This window comes from Castanea sativa, chromosome 6 (assembly GCF_040712315.1).
Source record: "Castanea sativa cultivar Marrone di Chiusa Pesio chromosome 6, ASM4071231v1".
Lineage (NCBI taxonomy): Eukaryota > Viridiplantae > Streptophyta > Magnoliopsida > Fagales > Fagaceae > Castanea > Castanea sativa.
The window spans coordinates 19,663,441-19,680,383 of NC_134018.1; the positions used below are offsets into that span (position 1 = coordinate 19,663,441).

Below are 16,943 nucleotides of genomic sequence, written 5' to 3' on the forward strand. Positions count from 1 at the left end.
CAATAATATAAATTATACCAACAAATAATATAAAAAATAATACAACTCTTAGTTTCTACATTCCACAGCCCTCTCTCTACCAAACCTACACACTACTTAAAATTATAATATTTAAGTTTACCACCTAGTTATTGTAAGCTGCAAATACCCCAATGGAGTGAGTTTTACAACTACATGCCCCAATGGAGCGAGTTTTTAGTGAATTTGGTTGTAAAATAGCAACTTGGGGTTTTACACTCTCAATGCTAGTGCTCTTAGCATTCATGTCAAGAATGCTGAAAATGCTAAAAATCCATTTAACAACCTACACACAAAATTACCTACTACATTAAAGCTCTCAAATGCTAAATTTTTTAAAACTTAGCTACAGTGAGCTGCTAAAAAAAATTTATTTAATCCCTCAAGCATGCCTCTAAGGGCATTCACAACAAAGCTTCTATAAGTTGTAGCTTTTAACGCATTTTATTGAAACGAGGAGTTTAGTTGCCGTGATATACAGACTACCTAAGAAACGTAGACTTAAACACTGACATAAAAAATAATTAAAAAACTAAAGTAAAGGATAAAAGCTGTAAAGGTAAGTGATAAAGTGATAATTAACTCTAGTAGCCGGACTCATCTCAATCCATTAACAGATTAAATAGACTAATATCTAGATATATTTGATGAGTATATTGATAAGGGCAGAGCTTGTGTCCAGTGAAAATTTTCACTGGACACGGCAGGATTTGGACACGTGTCTCCAATCCAATGTGTCCAGTGAAAACTTTCACTGGACACAAGCCACACCCTATTGATAAACTGATAAGCGATAAGACTGATAACAATAAAGTTGCAAAAAACTACCAAAACCTAAGGCGTACGTGTAAGCATAGGCTATAGCCTATTATACTCAATTGTGAAGGTTAGCATTAGTATTGGGTCTTGTATAACTCAAAGTATGCTAAATTTTAGCATAAAAGCACAAAAAGAATGCATTATCCGGACTCCTATTTGTAAAAAAATTTGCAATACTGCTATAGTGCGGTCTTATATATAGGACGACACTGTAGCAGGTTGATATAGTTTTTTTTATTACTTTATTCTTTCTTCCTCTTTCACTTTCTCTTCTTCTCTCATTTTGGCTCTCTCCGTGTGACTCTGTCCTTACCCCCACTCTCACATCTCTCTCCTCTCATTCAAGACTTGCACCGGAGCTGCTTGGGTTATTTTGCATGGAGTTCATCGTTGGGCATGTGGGTCGTGGCGAGGTTGTGCTTGGAGATCAGCATGGTGAGGTGGGTTTTCATTTTGGGTGGGTTCTGATGGGGTTTGGAATTTGGGAGGAGATCGGGTGGGTTCCAATGGGGTTTTGATCAGCGTGGGTTCCATGGAGGTCGGGGTTTTGATTGGTGTGCATGGAGATTGGGTTTTGATTGCATGGGTTTCGACGTTTCGTTACGATGGGTTTTTGATCAAGTGGGTTCCGTGGATATCAGGTTTCAATTGGCGTGGGTTCCATTCCAATGGAGTTTTGATCGCGTGGGTTCTGTGGAGATCGGATTTTGATCGTGTGGGTGCCAAAATAATGTGTTTGTTGGTTTTTTGATTTAATGGGTATGTTGGTTTATGATTTAATGGCTTTTTCCAGTGGGCGTGTGGCATGGTGGTGGTGATTGGTGGTTTGTTGGGGTTCGGCGGCAGTGGCAACTTCGATCACTTTAAAGATCGGCATGGATTGATGGTGGGTTTTTCTTCAAAATTTTTTTTTTTTGGATTGTTGTTGTGATTTGTTGGGGTGGCTGGTGGTGTAGCAGTGATTTGGGTCCATGTTGTGGGTGATTGTTGCTGGGCAGAGGATTGGGTAAATGATTGTTGCTGGGCGGAGGAGGTGGTTGTGGTTTGGGTAATTATTCTCATATGGTGGTACTGATCTGGTTTAGGTAAGTGGTTGTGTAGCTGCTGGGCAATAATGTTATTGTTTCTATTTTTTTTGGGTAGAAAACACACTGAAACTATTATTATAAAAACATCACAATATAGATACATCTGGATAAGAGCTTGCTGAATACATCAAGGAATCTCTTCAATCCAAATTACATCTTTGACAAGGTTTTGAGCTTGTCTTGCTAAAATATAGGTTGACTTATTTCCAATCCTGCGTACATGAGAGAAATTAACAACACCAATTTCAGCACCTAATTCATGAAGGCCTTCCACAAAAGCATCAACAGAAGTGGGAGACAGTGTAAACCACTTGAGAGCATTAGAGATTATCAAGGAATCACCTTCCAACATCACACCTCGCAGCCCCAGATGCTTTGCTAGCAACAGACCAGCCTTATAGGCCTTAGCTTCAACTTCGAGTGAACCCAATGGAGCTTTAATCTTTCTACACAAAGTTGCCTTTAATCTGCCTTCAACATCCCTTATTACAACACCAATCCCAGCTTGCTTCTTTGATGAAAAAAGAGCCCCATCTACATTGATTTTAAATAAACCCGCTGAAGGAGGAGACCAGATTGAGAGCAGAGACTTTCGTTGTGCGTCAAGTAGAGGCTGAACCGGATCTAATGTAGCATGAAGGCAAGAATCCACTGCAGAGCAATACTCCTGAAGGTAATGTGTTGTCCAAAGAGACATGGCTGGACCTGTTTTGCCTTCACCTCCATAAAGAATTTCATTTCTGTTACTCCGGAGTGCTAAAGCAGTTGTTACAAGTTGTGAACATTTTTCCTCTCCAGCTGCATTAGTCATCATGACAAACCATAACTAGTCCATAAAAGAATCAAGATGAACATCCAAAGGTAGTAGTTGTAATTTTGAAGTAGCCTAAGTTTCTTGTGCTTTCGAACAGCCCCAAAAGGTGTGACCATTCGTCTCAGCCTCATCATGACAACAAACACACATGTCTTCTGCAATCATATTATGCCTTCTTAACTTAACTTTGGTCGGTAAAGTGTCTCGACAAGCATGCTAACAAAAGTGTCGCACCTTATGGGGAATGGGCAAAGACCAAATTTTCTTCCAAAACTTCCTCAATGAACTACCATCAGAAGTAGTTCCACAGGTTGCAGATGTAATCAAGTTAACCGCTAATTTATAAGCACTTCTAACAGTGAAATTTCCATTAGACGTTTCAGCCCAAACCATTTTATCTACTGGTAGGATAGCACTCAAGGGAATGCTCTTGATCAATTCGGCTTCATGAGGAATAAAGAGGTTGTCACTTCAGTTTTCCATCTTGCTGTTCCTGAGTCAATCAAGTCAGCAACATTCATATCAGTACTCAAAAACAACCTTGGTTAAAGTACTTTATGAGATGATACCCCTGGCAGCCACTTATCTTGCCAGATATTGATATTTGTTCCAGTACCAACTCTCCATTGTATACCTTCAATGACTAAGCTTTGGGCAGAGATTAAACTCCTCCATGTATAAGAAGGGTTGTGTCCAATCGAAGCATGAACAAAATCACTTGTTGGGAAATATTTAGCTTTAGGTATTCTATAGACAAGTGACTCACTTCCCATTTGAAGATGCCACCCTTGCTTTGCGAGTAAGGCCATATTAAACAATTTTAAGTTCTTAAAACCCAATCCAACATTACACTTAGGCTCACACATTTTTTGCTAACTAAGCCATGCGATTTTCCGTTCTTCCTTTTTTTGACCCCACCAAAAATTCATAATCATCCCCATCATTTCCTCACAAAGTGAATCCGGAAGTTTGAAACAACTTATAGTGTAAGTCGGAATTGCTTGAGCCACGGCTTTGATCAAAACTTCTTTTCCCGCCTTGGAAAAAAAATTTTCTTTCCAACCCGCCAACACTTTCCCCATTTTCTCCTTAATGGCATTGAAGGTAACTCTTTTATTTTTCCCCACTAAAGAAGGTAGGCCAAGATACTTCTCATGTTGCTTAATTATTTGGGCACCAAACCAATTTTTTATCTCCTCTTAAACTTCCCTTGAAGTGTTACTACTGAAAAACAAAGATGTTTTTGAACGATTTAAACTTTGACTGGAAGCTTTCTCATACATAGCAAGCAATCGTTGTAGTTCATCACACTCCTTTAACGTTGCCTTGCAAAAAATCAAGCTATCATCTGCAAAAAACAAATGAGACAATCTAGGACCATCCCTCCAAATTTTCACACCCTCCATTTGACCCCTATCCACTACTGATTGAATTAAAGCAGACAAGCCTTCAACACACAAAAGGAAGAGGTAAGGTGACAAAGGGTCTCCTTGACGGATTCCCCTAGATGGAGTAATATGCCCTTTCAGAGTCCCATTGATTTTAATTGAATAAGTAACTGTAGAAACACATCTCATGATCAAATCCCTAATCTGGGCAGCAAAACCCAATTTCTCTATAACTCTTTCAAGCCAAACTCATTCTACCCTATCATAAGCCTTACTCATGTCTAATTTAAGAGCCATTTGCCCAATCTTACCCCCATTTTTTTTGGCTTATATGATGCATAGTTTCAAAAGCCACCAACACATTATCAGTAATCAATCTCCCATGGACAAAAGCACTCTGTGTATCACTAATAATCGAAGGCAAACACATTTTCAACCTATTTGCAATAGCTTTTGAAGCAATTTTATAAACAACATTGCATAAGCTAATAGGCCTATAATCTGTTTTCTTCTTTGGCTCTTTAATTTTTGGAACAAGAGTAATGTGAGTTTCATTAAAATTGGGTGGAGAAATACCAAAGTTCAAAAAATCAATTACCGTTTTGGTAACCACCGCGCCATAAGTGCTCCAAAAGTGTTGAAAAAACAGAGAAGGCATCCCATCAGGACCCGGTGCCTTAAGTGGATACATTTGCTTCAAAGCTACATTCACTTCAAAATCCACAAAAGGCCGAACCAGCCATTCATTCATTGCATGAGTCACCTTAGGTTGCACAGCCAAGAGCAAATCAGAAAAATTCACTAGATTACTAATAGAGAAAAGATCCCAAAAATACCCAACTGCTATCTCCTCCATTTTATCCTCTTCAACCAGCCATAACCCATCATTATCAAGCAAACCCTCCATTAAATTCTTTTTATGTCTATCACCATTTTGAAACCAATTAATCCTTGATCGTTGTCGCCACATGTCATCCTCTCTATCCAACCAATAATTCAGTTCAATTCGAGTATGTCGCAATGCTTCCACTACTTCCGTGGATGTGGGCTGCATCTCTAACCATTCTAATTTGGTTTGAAGCTCCCTAATAGTTCTTCCCACATGTCCAAATTCCATAGCATTCCAAGAAGACAAGTCAGCTTTGCACGTCTCCAAGCAATTGTGAAGAACCCAATTTGACTCTATCAATTGATCACTTTCCCAGGCATTGTTGACAACCATTTCACACCTCAAGTCCTTCAACCACATTGATTCAAACCTAAAAAAAAATTTTGTGCCTCCTTTTCTTCCGTTGTTGAAACAAATGAAGTGATAGTGGAGAATGATCCGAAACCGAAGAAGATAAATGGTGAAGCTTAGCTGTTGGATAAAGAGACATCCATTACAATGTAGCCAAAGCCCTATCCAATCTTTCTCATATTTGAATCCCACTAGTTGTTTGATATAGCCAAGTAAACTTAGATCCAATGAAACCCAAATCACGCAACCCACAATGATCAATAGTGGATACAAATTCTGCCATCTGCTTTCTTGGACGAATACTTCCACCTTCCTTCTCCGAGAGACCCATAATCTCATTAAAATCACCAATGACCAGCCATGGTAAAGAGGACGTTCTTTTTAAGGTCTTCAATTTTGCCCAAGATTTATGCCTTTTAGCCATATTCGGATGACCATAGAAACCCGTAAAATGCCACCAACCAACTTCCCTACCATTCACCCATGCATCAATATGATTTTGAGAAAAAGTCTTGATATCTACTTCAACTCTTCTTTCCATAACAAAAAAGACCACCACTACTTCCAATACTAGGAACAACAAAACAATTTTGCATTTTGTGTTTTTCATTAATTAAATCCAGCCAATCTTTTTCAGCTTTGTCTCCATAAGAAAGACAACAATGGGCTCTTCTTTATGCACTACCTTTGCCAAGGTATTAACTGTTCGGAGGTTCCCAAGCCCCCGACAGTTCCAACTTAAAAGACTCGTTGTGCTCGGCAGGGTTGCTGAGAAACCTCCACCGTTAGAGTAGTAGAACATACCTCAAACTTTTTCCTCTTTTCCCCTTAAATAGAATGATCCTCCTTTCCAACTATACCTGCACTTTTTCTCTTCTCACTAATGTCAAGACCTACTTCTATCTTCTCTGCAGAAGTTTCTCTTTTAACAGCAGTGCAATTCCATGTTTTGTTTTTAGTATGGGTTGCCTGTGAAGAGTTTCTCGAATAAACATGATTTGTGTTCTCTATATTCAACAATTCTCCCTGTGGAAATTTCCCAGGTCTTACACGTGTGCACTTCTTTTCTTTAGGAGTAGAGTTATGCTTCTCTTCCTTGTAGTATATGGTTTCCTTTCTCTTTGAGAAGGATGGTGGGTTCTCGAGGATATTGCCTCTAAGTCTGGACCAAGGCACTAAACCAAGCTGGGGTAGATGCTTCCTCAAAGTTAAGGAGGATAAAGAACGTCTTCTACCCTCTAGCTCTGCGTATAGCAAGTCCTTCCAGCTTTCTGCAGACACCGCTCCCTAAGCGCTCGAGTCCGACTAGGCCGCTCCTGCTGGCACTCTGCCAGCCACCTCGGAGTCCCCTAAAGAGCCTGTCCGAGCAAAGACCCTGGACAAGGGGAAAGAGGCAATTAAAGAGAAACTACCTTTGAATAGGGGGTATGATGTGAGAGGAGTCTTGGTGGATCAGTGCAGCGGGGCAGAGATTATGTATCCTGACCTGTACAAGGGACTTAAGTTGAAACCTGAAGATTTGGTCAGCTATAATTCCCCTCTGGTGGGGTTTGATGGGAAAATAGTTATCCCAAAGGGCTAGATCAGACTGCCTGTTCAAGTAGGGTTAGAAGTTGTTGAAGCAGATTTCATTGTGGTTGATGCGTACTTCCCCTATACTACCATCATGACAAGACCTTGGCTTCATGCCATGGGGCTGTCTCTTCAATTTTGCATTTGAAAGTGAAGTATCCTTCAAGGGACCAGGTTAAGGAGTTGATTGGAAGTCAGGTTCTGGCCAGGCAGTGCCTAGTTGCGGTTATTAGACACCAGTCTGAGGGTGAATCCTTGGCCAACCCAAAAAGGGCTTTGTAGCAATCAAAGGAAACAGTAACATCCTCAGACGTTGTAGCTGAAGGAGTGAGGTGCGAGAAGCTGGAGAAGGTTACTATCGATACTAATGTCGACAAATATTTTCAAGTGGGAGTTCATTTGCCTCCTCGGGAGAAGGAGGAGTTGTTGGCTTTCCTTAGAAAGAATGTTGATGTGTTTGCTTGGAGTGCTTATGAAGCTCTTGAGGTGGATCCGAATTTCATTTGTCATCATCTGAATGTCAATCCATTTGCTGCCTTTAAGAAACAACCACCTTGGCGCTTTTCTAAAAAACATTCCAAGGCTGTTAAAGAAGAGGTGGTAAAGCTTAAGCATACAGGGGCAATAAAAGAAGTTTTTTACCCAGAATGGTTGACCAACACGGTGGTGGTGAAAAAGAAGAATGGAAAATAGCGAGTGTGTGTAGATTTCATGGATTTAAACAAAGCTTGCCCCAAGGACCCCTTTCCAATACCGTGAATAGACTAGTTAGTAAAAACAACGGTTGGTCATCCTCGGATGAGTTTTTTAGCTGCCTTTAGGGGTACCATCAGATATCATTAGCACTGGCCGACCAGGAGAAGACCGCTTTTGTAATGCCCATGGGGAATTATCATTATAAGGTGATGCCTTTTGGATTGAAGAATGCAGGGTCTACTTACCAAAGGATGATGACTAGAATGTTTGAATCCCAGCTTAGCTAGAATGTTGAGGTCTATAGTGATGACATGGTGGTGAAAAGCAAGGTAGTGGCCGAGCATGTGGGTGACCTCGAAAGTGTCTTTGAGGTGTTGAGAAAGCATAAATTGCACCTTAATGCTTCTAAACGTTCCTTTGGCGTCGACTCAGGCAAGTTTTGGTCTATATGGTCACCCACCGTGGGATTGAAGTTAACCCTAATTAGATCAAAGAAATCAATGATTTACAGCCTCCTCGAAATCCCAAAGAAGTGCAAAAGTTGATTGGAATGACCGTAGCCTTGAACAGATTTATCTCTCGATCCGCAAATAGATGTAGGCCATTTATCCAACTCTTGCCCAAGTGAAAAGGGTTTGAATGGAATGAAGAATGTGCCTTCTCTTTTCAGCAATTGAAGGATTACCTTTCTCGGCCACCCATTATGTCTAGACCTGAAGAGGAAGAAGTCATTTTTGCCTACATTGCCGTGGCCTCTCATGCAGTTAGTCTGGTGCTAGTGAGGGTAGAAAATGGAGTACAGTGGGCAGTCTATTATGTGAGTAAGTCACTACATGAAGTTAAAGTTCGTTACTTACCCTTAGAGAAAGCCATTTTGGCTGTGGTGCATGCTACACGAAAACTGCCCCACTACTTCCAAGCCCATACAATTGTGGTTTTAACTTAAACTCCTTCTGCAGTTGTTGCTACAAAAAGCTGATTATACGGGGAGAATTGCCAAGTAGGGGATGATCTTGGGGGAATTTGACATAAAGTACATACCTTGTACCTCAGTTAAATGACAAGTTCTCGAGGATTTGGTGGTAGAGTTTACCGGGTTTCCAATAGAGGTAGAGGTCGAGGAACACAGATAAGAAGGAAAGCAAGTTTCAACAATCTACAGGGACCCTCACCCTGGAAATTATATGTTGATGGTGCGGCAAATCAAAGGGGATCTGGGGTGGGACTGGTAGTAGTGTCCCCAGACAGGATCACTATTGAGAAATCCTTGAAGTTGGGCTTTTCGGCCACGAACAACTAAGCTGAATATGAGGCTCTACTGATAGGGATAGCTATGGTTCAGAAGATGGGAGGAAAAGCTATGGAAGTGTTCTCAGACTCAAGGTTAATCGTAGGACAAGTAAAGGGAGAGTTGGAAGCTAGGGATCTGAGAATGCAAGGTATTTGAGTCAAGCTCGGCGTTTGCAGTCAGGTTTTGAGTTTTTCGCCATACAACAAATCTTGAGAAGCAGGAATACACATGTTGATTCTTTGGCAACTCTGGCAACCTCTTCTGGACAAGATCTACCTCGGGTTATACTTGTTGAGGATCTATATAGGCTTGCCGAGGAGAAGAAGGAGAAAGTCTAAGTTCACCAGATCAGGATCGGACCTAATTGGATGGATCCTTTAGTTCTATTTCTCAAGGAAGGTGTTTTGTCTTACGAGAAGGGGGAGGCAGAAAAAATACGGAGGAAAGCTCCTTGTTTTTGGTTGTTCGAGAAGCAAAAGTTGTACAAATGCTCATTCTCTGGACCATACTTGCTTTATGTTCATCCCAATGTAATGAAGCCACTTTTGGAAGATTTGTACGAGGGGATATGTGGAAGTTATAAGGGGGCAGATCATTATCACATAGAGCTCTTACCCAAGGGTATTGTGGCCTAGTATGCAAAAAGAGGCGCAAGAGTATGTAAAAAAGTGTGATCAGTGCCAAAGATTTGCTCTGAACATTCATGAGCCTTGGGGTGTATTTAATCCTCTATCTAATCCATGACCATTTGCTCAATGGGGCTTAGATATTGTAGGACCATATCTCACGGCTATGGGAAACCAAAGATGGCTTCTAGTCGAAACTGATTACTTCATGAAGTGGGTGGAGGCTAAGCCATTATCTAATATTAGGGACATAGATGCAAAAAAGTTTGTTTGGAAGAATATTGTTACTTGATTTAAGATTTTTCATACCCTCATCTCAGACAACGAACTCCAGTTTGATAGTAAAGCCTTTAGGAGATACTGCTATGAACTGGGCATTAGGAACTGATATTCAAGTCCAGCCTATCCGCAAGGAAATGGGTATGCTGAAGCAGTCAACAAAGTCATAGTGAATGGGCTTAAGAAGAGGTTAGATGAAGCAAAGGGTAGATGAGTGGAAGAGCTACCGCACGTTCTTTGGATATATCAGACCACTCCTTGTCGGTCAACCGGGAAAATGCCCTTTTCAATGACATATGGGTCCAAGGCCGTGATCCTTCTAGAGTCTGGGTTTCCAACATTAAGGACAAGCTTGTTCACCCCAAACAATAATGATCAACTATTGGAGAGAAGTTTAGATTTGGTTGATGAACGAAGAGATGCAGCCACAGTTCAACTGGCGTGTTATTAGCAGAAGCTTAAACAAGGGTATGATATAGGTGTAAGGGCAAGACCATTAGCACTGGGTGATTTGGTGTTGAGAAAAGTAGTGGGTACTGCAAAGAACCCATCGTGGGGAAAGCTAGGGCCCAATTGGGAGGGTCATATCGCATCACCTCAATGGCTGGTATAGGTGCCTACTTTTTGGAAGATTTAGATGAAAATGTTGTACCACGTCTATGGAATGTAAATAATTTATGAAGGTGCTATTATTAATGAAAGGCAGTCCTGCCATTTTCTGTTTCTACTATTATATGTTTTATTCCTATTCATTTAAGTGTTAAACAGAACCTCGGTCATGCTTGGTTCCTCAGACCACATACCTCGGGTAAATTAATACTTCCTATTCATTTATGTGTTAAACAGAGCCTCGGACAGACCTGGTTATTCAGACCATATACTTTGGGTAAATTAATATTTCTAGTTATTCATTTATGTGTTAAACAGAACTTTGGTCATGTCTGGTTCCTCGGACCACTTACCTCGGGTAAATTAACACCTCTTATTCATTTATATGTGTTAAACAGAACCTTGGTCATGCCTGGTTCCTCAAATCACATTTCTCGAGTAAATTAACACTTCTTTTTTATGTAAGTGTTAAACAGAACCTTGATTATGTTTGATTCCTCGGACCACATACCTTGGATAAAATTAATACTACTTGTTTCTCTAAGTGTTAATTAGAACCTTGGTCATGTTTGGTTCCTTGGACCACATACCTTGGGTGAATTAATGCTTTTTATATGGCTAAATGGTGAGTAAAGCCCCAGCCACGTTTGTTTTCTCTAACCAAAATCTCATATCTGTTTGAAATTATGAATGGAGCCTCAATCGTACATAGCTTTTTGAGCTGAATATCTAAGGTACACTAGTTCTAATTGTGAATTAAGTAATTAGGTTACTGATTGTAAGTGTATGTCAATATGGAAAGTGATATTGTGTTTTGGTTGGTAGAACTTGTAAGTTGGGTTTATCCTTAAATGGTTAGCCTATGCTGAATAACAAATAGATATTATCATGAGTCACACCTGTGCAGTGGTATTGTAAAGATAAATATCATTGTCCATTAAATAAAGCCTTGAAAAGGCAAAGGGAATACATAAAAAAAAAAAATACATAAAAGAAATACATGAAAAAAGGAAGTAAAATCCTAATTAGTCTTGGATGGAGGGGGGTTGTTTTTTACTGCTGGCTGGGTAGAGAGTTCAGGCACTTTGGCAGGAGCTGCATCCTTCCCTTTGGAAACCTCCTTAGTCATTAAAGGAGGTTTAGCTTGTCCAGAGGCTTGGCTTTAGGTTGCCCCCTTTTCCTTGGAGGTATCCTTAGGCACAGGAAGAGGTTTGGCTGGCCCAGATAGTTTCTCTTTAATTGCCTCTTTCCCCTTGTACAAGATCTTTGCTCGAATAGGCTCTTTAGGGGACTTCGAGGTGGTTAGCAGAGTGCCAGCAGGAGCAGCCTGGTCAGACTCGGGCGCTTGGGGAGCGATGTTTGCTAAGAGCTGGGAGGACTTGCTATACACAGAGCTAGAGGGGAGAAGACATTCTCTGTCCTCCTTAACTTTGAGGAAGTGTGTACCCCAGCTTGGTTTAGTGCCTCAATCTAGACCTAGAGGCAGTATCCTCAGTAGACTCCGGTGACTTGGGCTTTTAGATTTTCCTTTGTCTTTTTCACCCCCATGTCATAGCCTTCCTGCTCAGCTTGAGCCGCAGCCTCTTCTGCCTTCACCAAATTCTGTTTCAGAGCCTCTATCTGCTTCTTGGTAATGGCGAGCTGATCCTCGGTTCTACGCAGTCATTGGCGTTAATCCTCGGCTTGCCTCCCAGCCCTAGCCAGTGCAGCCTCAGCATTTTTCTTATCCTTATCTACCTCAGTTAACTTTACGTTGAGGTCTTTTATTCTTTTCTTAGCAATGGTGAGGGTTTCGATGGCAGCTATACGTCGTCCCTTCTCGTCCTTCCACTGCTTATAGGCATCATCTACCCATTTTTCGATAATATTTGTTGTTTGGATTACCTATATAAAAAAGGGAAAAGAACATTAAAATAAATTCTCTAAAAGAAGGAAAGAGAATGTAAACTTAGCAAAATTAACAAGTAAAAAGACTTACCATGGCTAGGTCCCTCTTCAAGGTTAGAAACACCTCTTGTTTCTTTAGTGTCCTCAAGTTGGCCATGTAGCCTGCTTTCCCCTTTTAGAAGTCTCTAATGGAGGAATCTAAGGGGAGGGGGGCTTTGTCCAACTTTAGGGGAGGGTTCCAAATCTGAGCCCTAGGGCGACGACCAGGCACTTTCTTCGTGATCGTCCCTTCAGTTGAGAATCACCTCTTTATTGAGAATCACCTCGCCCTCCTCAAGCACCTCTTTACCCTTCTTGTCTCACTTCCTCTTCTTATCTGCTAGTTCAGAAGGGGAAGTGTGGGCAAGGACGGGAGTCAGAGGTCAAGGCTAGATGGCCACCTCTGGAGTGGATCCCCTAGTGTGCGATTCCAGGAGCTAGAGAAGGCTAGTTTTTTGCTTGCATTGGAGTACCATGGCTGAGGGTACACTGGATGGATCCTGACTAATTCTTACTTGGGCAAAGGTAAGTGGGAGAAGGGAGGGAGGGGGAACTCTGTAGGGAAGGATTGGTTAAAAACTCCAAAGTCCTCGCCAAAACACTCACTAGAGTTTACGACCTCTATCACTTTGGTTGTCTCTTCCTCGGGAGTTGAGTTTAAAGAGGTCACTTATTTCTTAAGAGCTCGTTGCACGGGCAATTCAACTGAATGGGTGCCCGCGGGAGGAGGGCCACTGAGGAAGTTGGGCACAACGATGTTAATCTGGTGTAGTCGGTGATCTTTCACCTTTATGACGTACTTAGGGGATTGGAAGCTGGTGGATATTGGCTTGTCCCCAAGGATGACGTGAGTGGCTCGTAACTGTCCATCCGTGTGGAGAAAGATCACAGACTTCAGTATCCTCGTCAGATCGGGCTCATTCATGAAATTGAGATTAAGGGCTGTAAAATGCTTATCTGCAAGAATAACAAAAATAAAGGTGTCATTAGAATGAGAGTTCGTTAAATAAAGCAAAGTTAGTTTACGAACTACAAGAAGAGGAACAAGAAGATGTTAGTGTAAAGTGTGCATTGTTAAAACAGGGAACCTAAACCTAAGTACCCCACCTGGTTTCCCCTATCGTGTTGGGCAATGAAATCCATCATGCCATTCACCCGAGACAATCAGAAAATCTTGGTCCATGCCCTTGTTAGTTTCAGGAAGACACGAGATAAGTCTGACTTCAGGGACCTAGTTTTAAGGTAGTACCCCTGACTCTTTAGGAGCTGGTAGTTATACACCCAGTTAACATCGTGATGGATGAGGTTTACACCCATCTTTTCGTTGAGGGCATCCACACTTCCTAGTATCCTAAACATGTTTGGGGAACACTGAGTCGGGCAAAGTCTGTGGGCAATCAAGAAATCCCTAGTTACTCTACCTTAGGGATCCTCATCCCTCCCTCTATAAAGGCCATCATAGGGATTACCACTTCTCCTTTTGATCTTAAGGCATGCCATTCTCCTTGAAGGCAATGTCGGATGGAAACCCCAGCTGGTATGTTATAACGGGCCTTAAAGCTTTCTATACCCTCCAGGGTGTCTACCAAGCTAGCAAATCTACCCATTTAAGACGTGAGTGGGGGATGTTAGAAGAATAAGGTGAAAATTAGAAGGCCCGAGGAAGAAAAGATCCTAATAATCAGTAGGTAGGCTAAAGGTTACTTACAAGAATATAGGAAAAGAGCACCTAAGATTGGTTCTTGAGAGTTGAAGATTTAAAAAGTGGGGCATCTGGATTCTTTGAGCGATTTATATAGGAGGGGAAAGTAAGCGGGAAAGTTCCCGCTCGAATCCTTATAGAAAATATCTACCATAGGATTTTTATCACACTGTAGAATGTGGGAGATAGGGTGTCGTGCGGAGTAAATGCTGAAGCATCCTAGATACCGAAGCGTTAGGAGCATGCTTATTGCAGGTGAAAAGACACTCACACGGGTGGAAACGTCGTAAGTGTGGGAAGTGTAGTAACGCAAGGTCAAAACCCCATTTTTCTCTTGAGAGAAAGAAAGAACAAAGTTTCGAGGGACTATTGTGGGGGTAAATGGCTCGGATAAGGGTATTAGGCCATGGGCCGCGCCCAAGGATGTCATAGAACCTGAGGACAAACTAGTCTTAGTAAAGGCAAGTAGGATATCGGGCTAAGGACGAGAGTTGTTCATGACAAGCAGGTGATATTGTCCGAGGAGACAAACCTCCTCGGGAAGCAGAGTGGAAACCTGAAGCCTGACCACCCAACAGGTACTAGGAAGTGGACAACCATGCTTGGAAGGAGGATAAGCCTCAGAGAGAGGAAAGTCAACAAAGAATTGAGAAATATCTGAGAAGAAAGCTGCTACCACCACATTAAATGCTCTGCACCTAATCAACTGGCTACATTAAAGTGGAGGTGATACCTGAATAGTGACTTCTAGCCTTACAGCTACCCACAAAGACTTCAAAAAGGTACTGATAGGACAAGTATCAAGGAGATTAGCAATCTGATCTACATGTGGAAGGCTAAGATGAAAGAAGGAAAGGTAGTATAAAAGGAGAAGGATTCCATTACAGAGGGAGGCATCAAAAACAAGGAGAAAAAACCATTCTGTAACCAAGAACTTGAACATTTGTATAAGTCTGAGAGATATATATACAAGAACATACCATCCTCGGACTTGATCGAGTAGTGTTTTTCTTTTCAACTTGTTTGTCTTAGTCATTCCAACACCAACTAACCTATTGTGATATACATTTTAACTCATTGAACGTTCAGTAACAAACCCACTCTCTAACAAATCTATTGTTGTGGGCTTATTGGGCCATTATCCAAATCTTTTGGGCTATGGATCAAACCGTGTCCTTACAAGAGTGATATGAAACAAAGAGCTTTTATTAACATTATTGCATATTCTCCTGGGAGAGTAGCATTTATGCGTTCAATTGACGTTTCTCAAGAGAGAAAAACTGGGTTTTTTCTCAAACAGATTAATTCTACAATAATTGAAGAAATTGGGTCTAATCAGGTTGTTCAATTTATCACTGATAACGCCACAAATTTTGAGTCAACTAGAGACATGCTTATTGTTAAGTATCCTCATTTGTACAAAACTCAATGTGTTGCTCATGGGATTCAATTGCTTTTGAAGGATATATATATGAGGAAGTTGATTGGGTGCAAAAGGCAATTAATGATGCAAAATCAATTGTTGCATATATGTATAAGCACACTATCGTCCTTTCACTCATGAGAGCACACATCCTTGTACAACTAGGCTTGCTTCTAATTTCTTGATGCTCCAATCTATTTTGAATGTTGAAAGCGAATTGCGATTACTTGTTGCATCTTCTGATTTGAGAGGATTAGATTATAGCGAAAAATATATTGACAAAGAAGTTACTAATATAATTCAAATTACAGATTTTTGGAGTCAAGGACATGAGGTGCTACTAGTTTTGGAGCCATTCGTTTGAGTTCTTTGATTAGTTGATGGTGATGGATCAACTGTTGGGTACTTATATGAAGCAATGGAAAGGGCAAAGGAAGCAATTCAGCAACATTGTGGCAACAATCAAGAAAAATATATACGGATGTGGGAATTATTTGAGGGAAGGCATACTCAAAATATAATCCATCCAATTCATTCTGCTGCAACCTTTTTAAATCCCGCTTACATGTATAGTGGGACATTTACTGAGAATCATGAGATGAAAGAGGGAATAAGTTTTATACTAGAGAATTTGGTGGCTCTTGAAGAAAAGATAGAATTTATGGGACAAGTGCAACTTTATCGCATGAAATTATCAAGCTTGTTTATTGAAACTGCAATGATAATGTTGAAAACATCTCATCCTAGTAAGCTTAACAGCTTTATTTCTTTATTAATTGATGGGTACATATTAATTGTTACTTCATTTTTAAGAATATGGTGGGATTGTTGTGGAGATAGTCGTCCTGTTTTAAAAAAGTATGTCCTTCGAATTTTGAGTCAACCTTGTAGTTCTACCTCATGTGAACGTAATTGGAGTGTATTTGAAGCAGCACAAACAAAGAAGAGAATTAGGCTGACACCTAAGATGTTGGATGATTTGGTGTATGTAAGAATGAACACAATGATGATGGAGAAATTCAATACCTTAGAAGCTCGAGATGTAGAGTCGATTGATCTTGACAAGCTTAATGAGCTTCCAGAATGTGAATATGTTTCTCAAGAACAAGATATAGAGAATGACACACTAAGTGAAGATGTTGAAAATATTAATGATGATGATATAGATGATGCAGATCTTTCATGGTTAAATTGATAGGTTTTTCCCCCCTCTTTCCTATTTGTTGATTTAGTCGTGATGGCTAATAAGTTAAGATCATTTATATTAGATCTTTGATTGTGTAGTACATTATTTGATATATAATTTAATTATTAGTTTTTGGATGAATATTAGTGTTATTATTGAATTGTTAATGACTATTGAAACCATTTCTTTATTAATAAGTACTTAGTATAATGAACGACACTTTCAGCCATGCGAAACAGAAACCTACTCAATAAGCAAGCCATAGG

At 40.6% G+C, this 16,943-nt stretch overlaps 2 protein-coding genes across 2 annotated transcripts; one reads left to right on the top strand and one right to left on the bottom strand.

Moving 5' to 3' along the window:
* Positions 1-2,052: 2,052 nt before the first annotated feature.
* On the bottom strand, positions 2,053-3,548 carry LOC142639591 (uncharacterized). The gene is made up of 3 exons (XM_075813749.1): positions 3,374-3,548; positions 2,974-3,182; positions 2,053-2,751 (listed from the first exon to the last, which is right to left on the bottom strand). Exons 1-3 carry the CDS (start codon positions 3,546-3,548, stop codon positions 2,053-2,055), a joined length of 1,083 nt encoding a protein of 360 aa, XP_075669864.1.
* A 12,361-nt stretch (positions 3,549-15,909) lies between these two features.
* LOC142639593 (uncharacterized) lies at positions 15,910-16,686 on the top strand. The gene has a single exon (XM_075813750.1). The coding sequence runs from the start codon at positions 15,910-15,912 to the stop codon at positions 16,684-16,686; it is 777 nt and encodes a 258-aa protein (XP_075669865.1).
* The last annotated feature ends 257 nt before the right edge of the window (positions 16,687-16,943 follow it).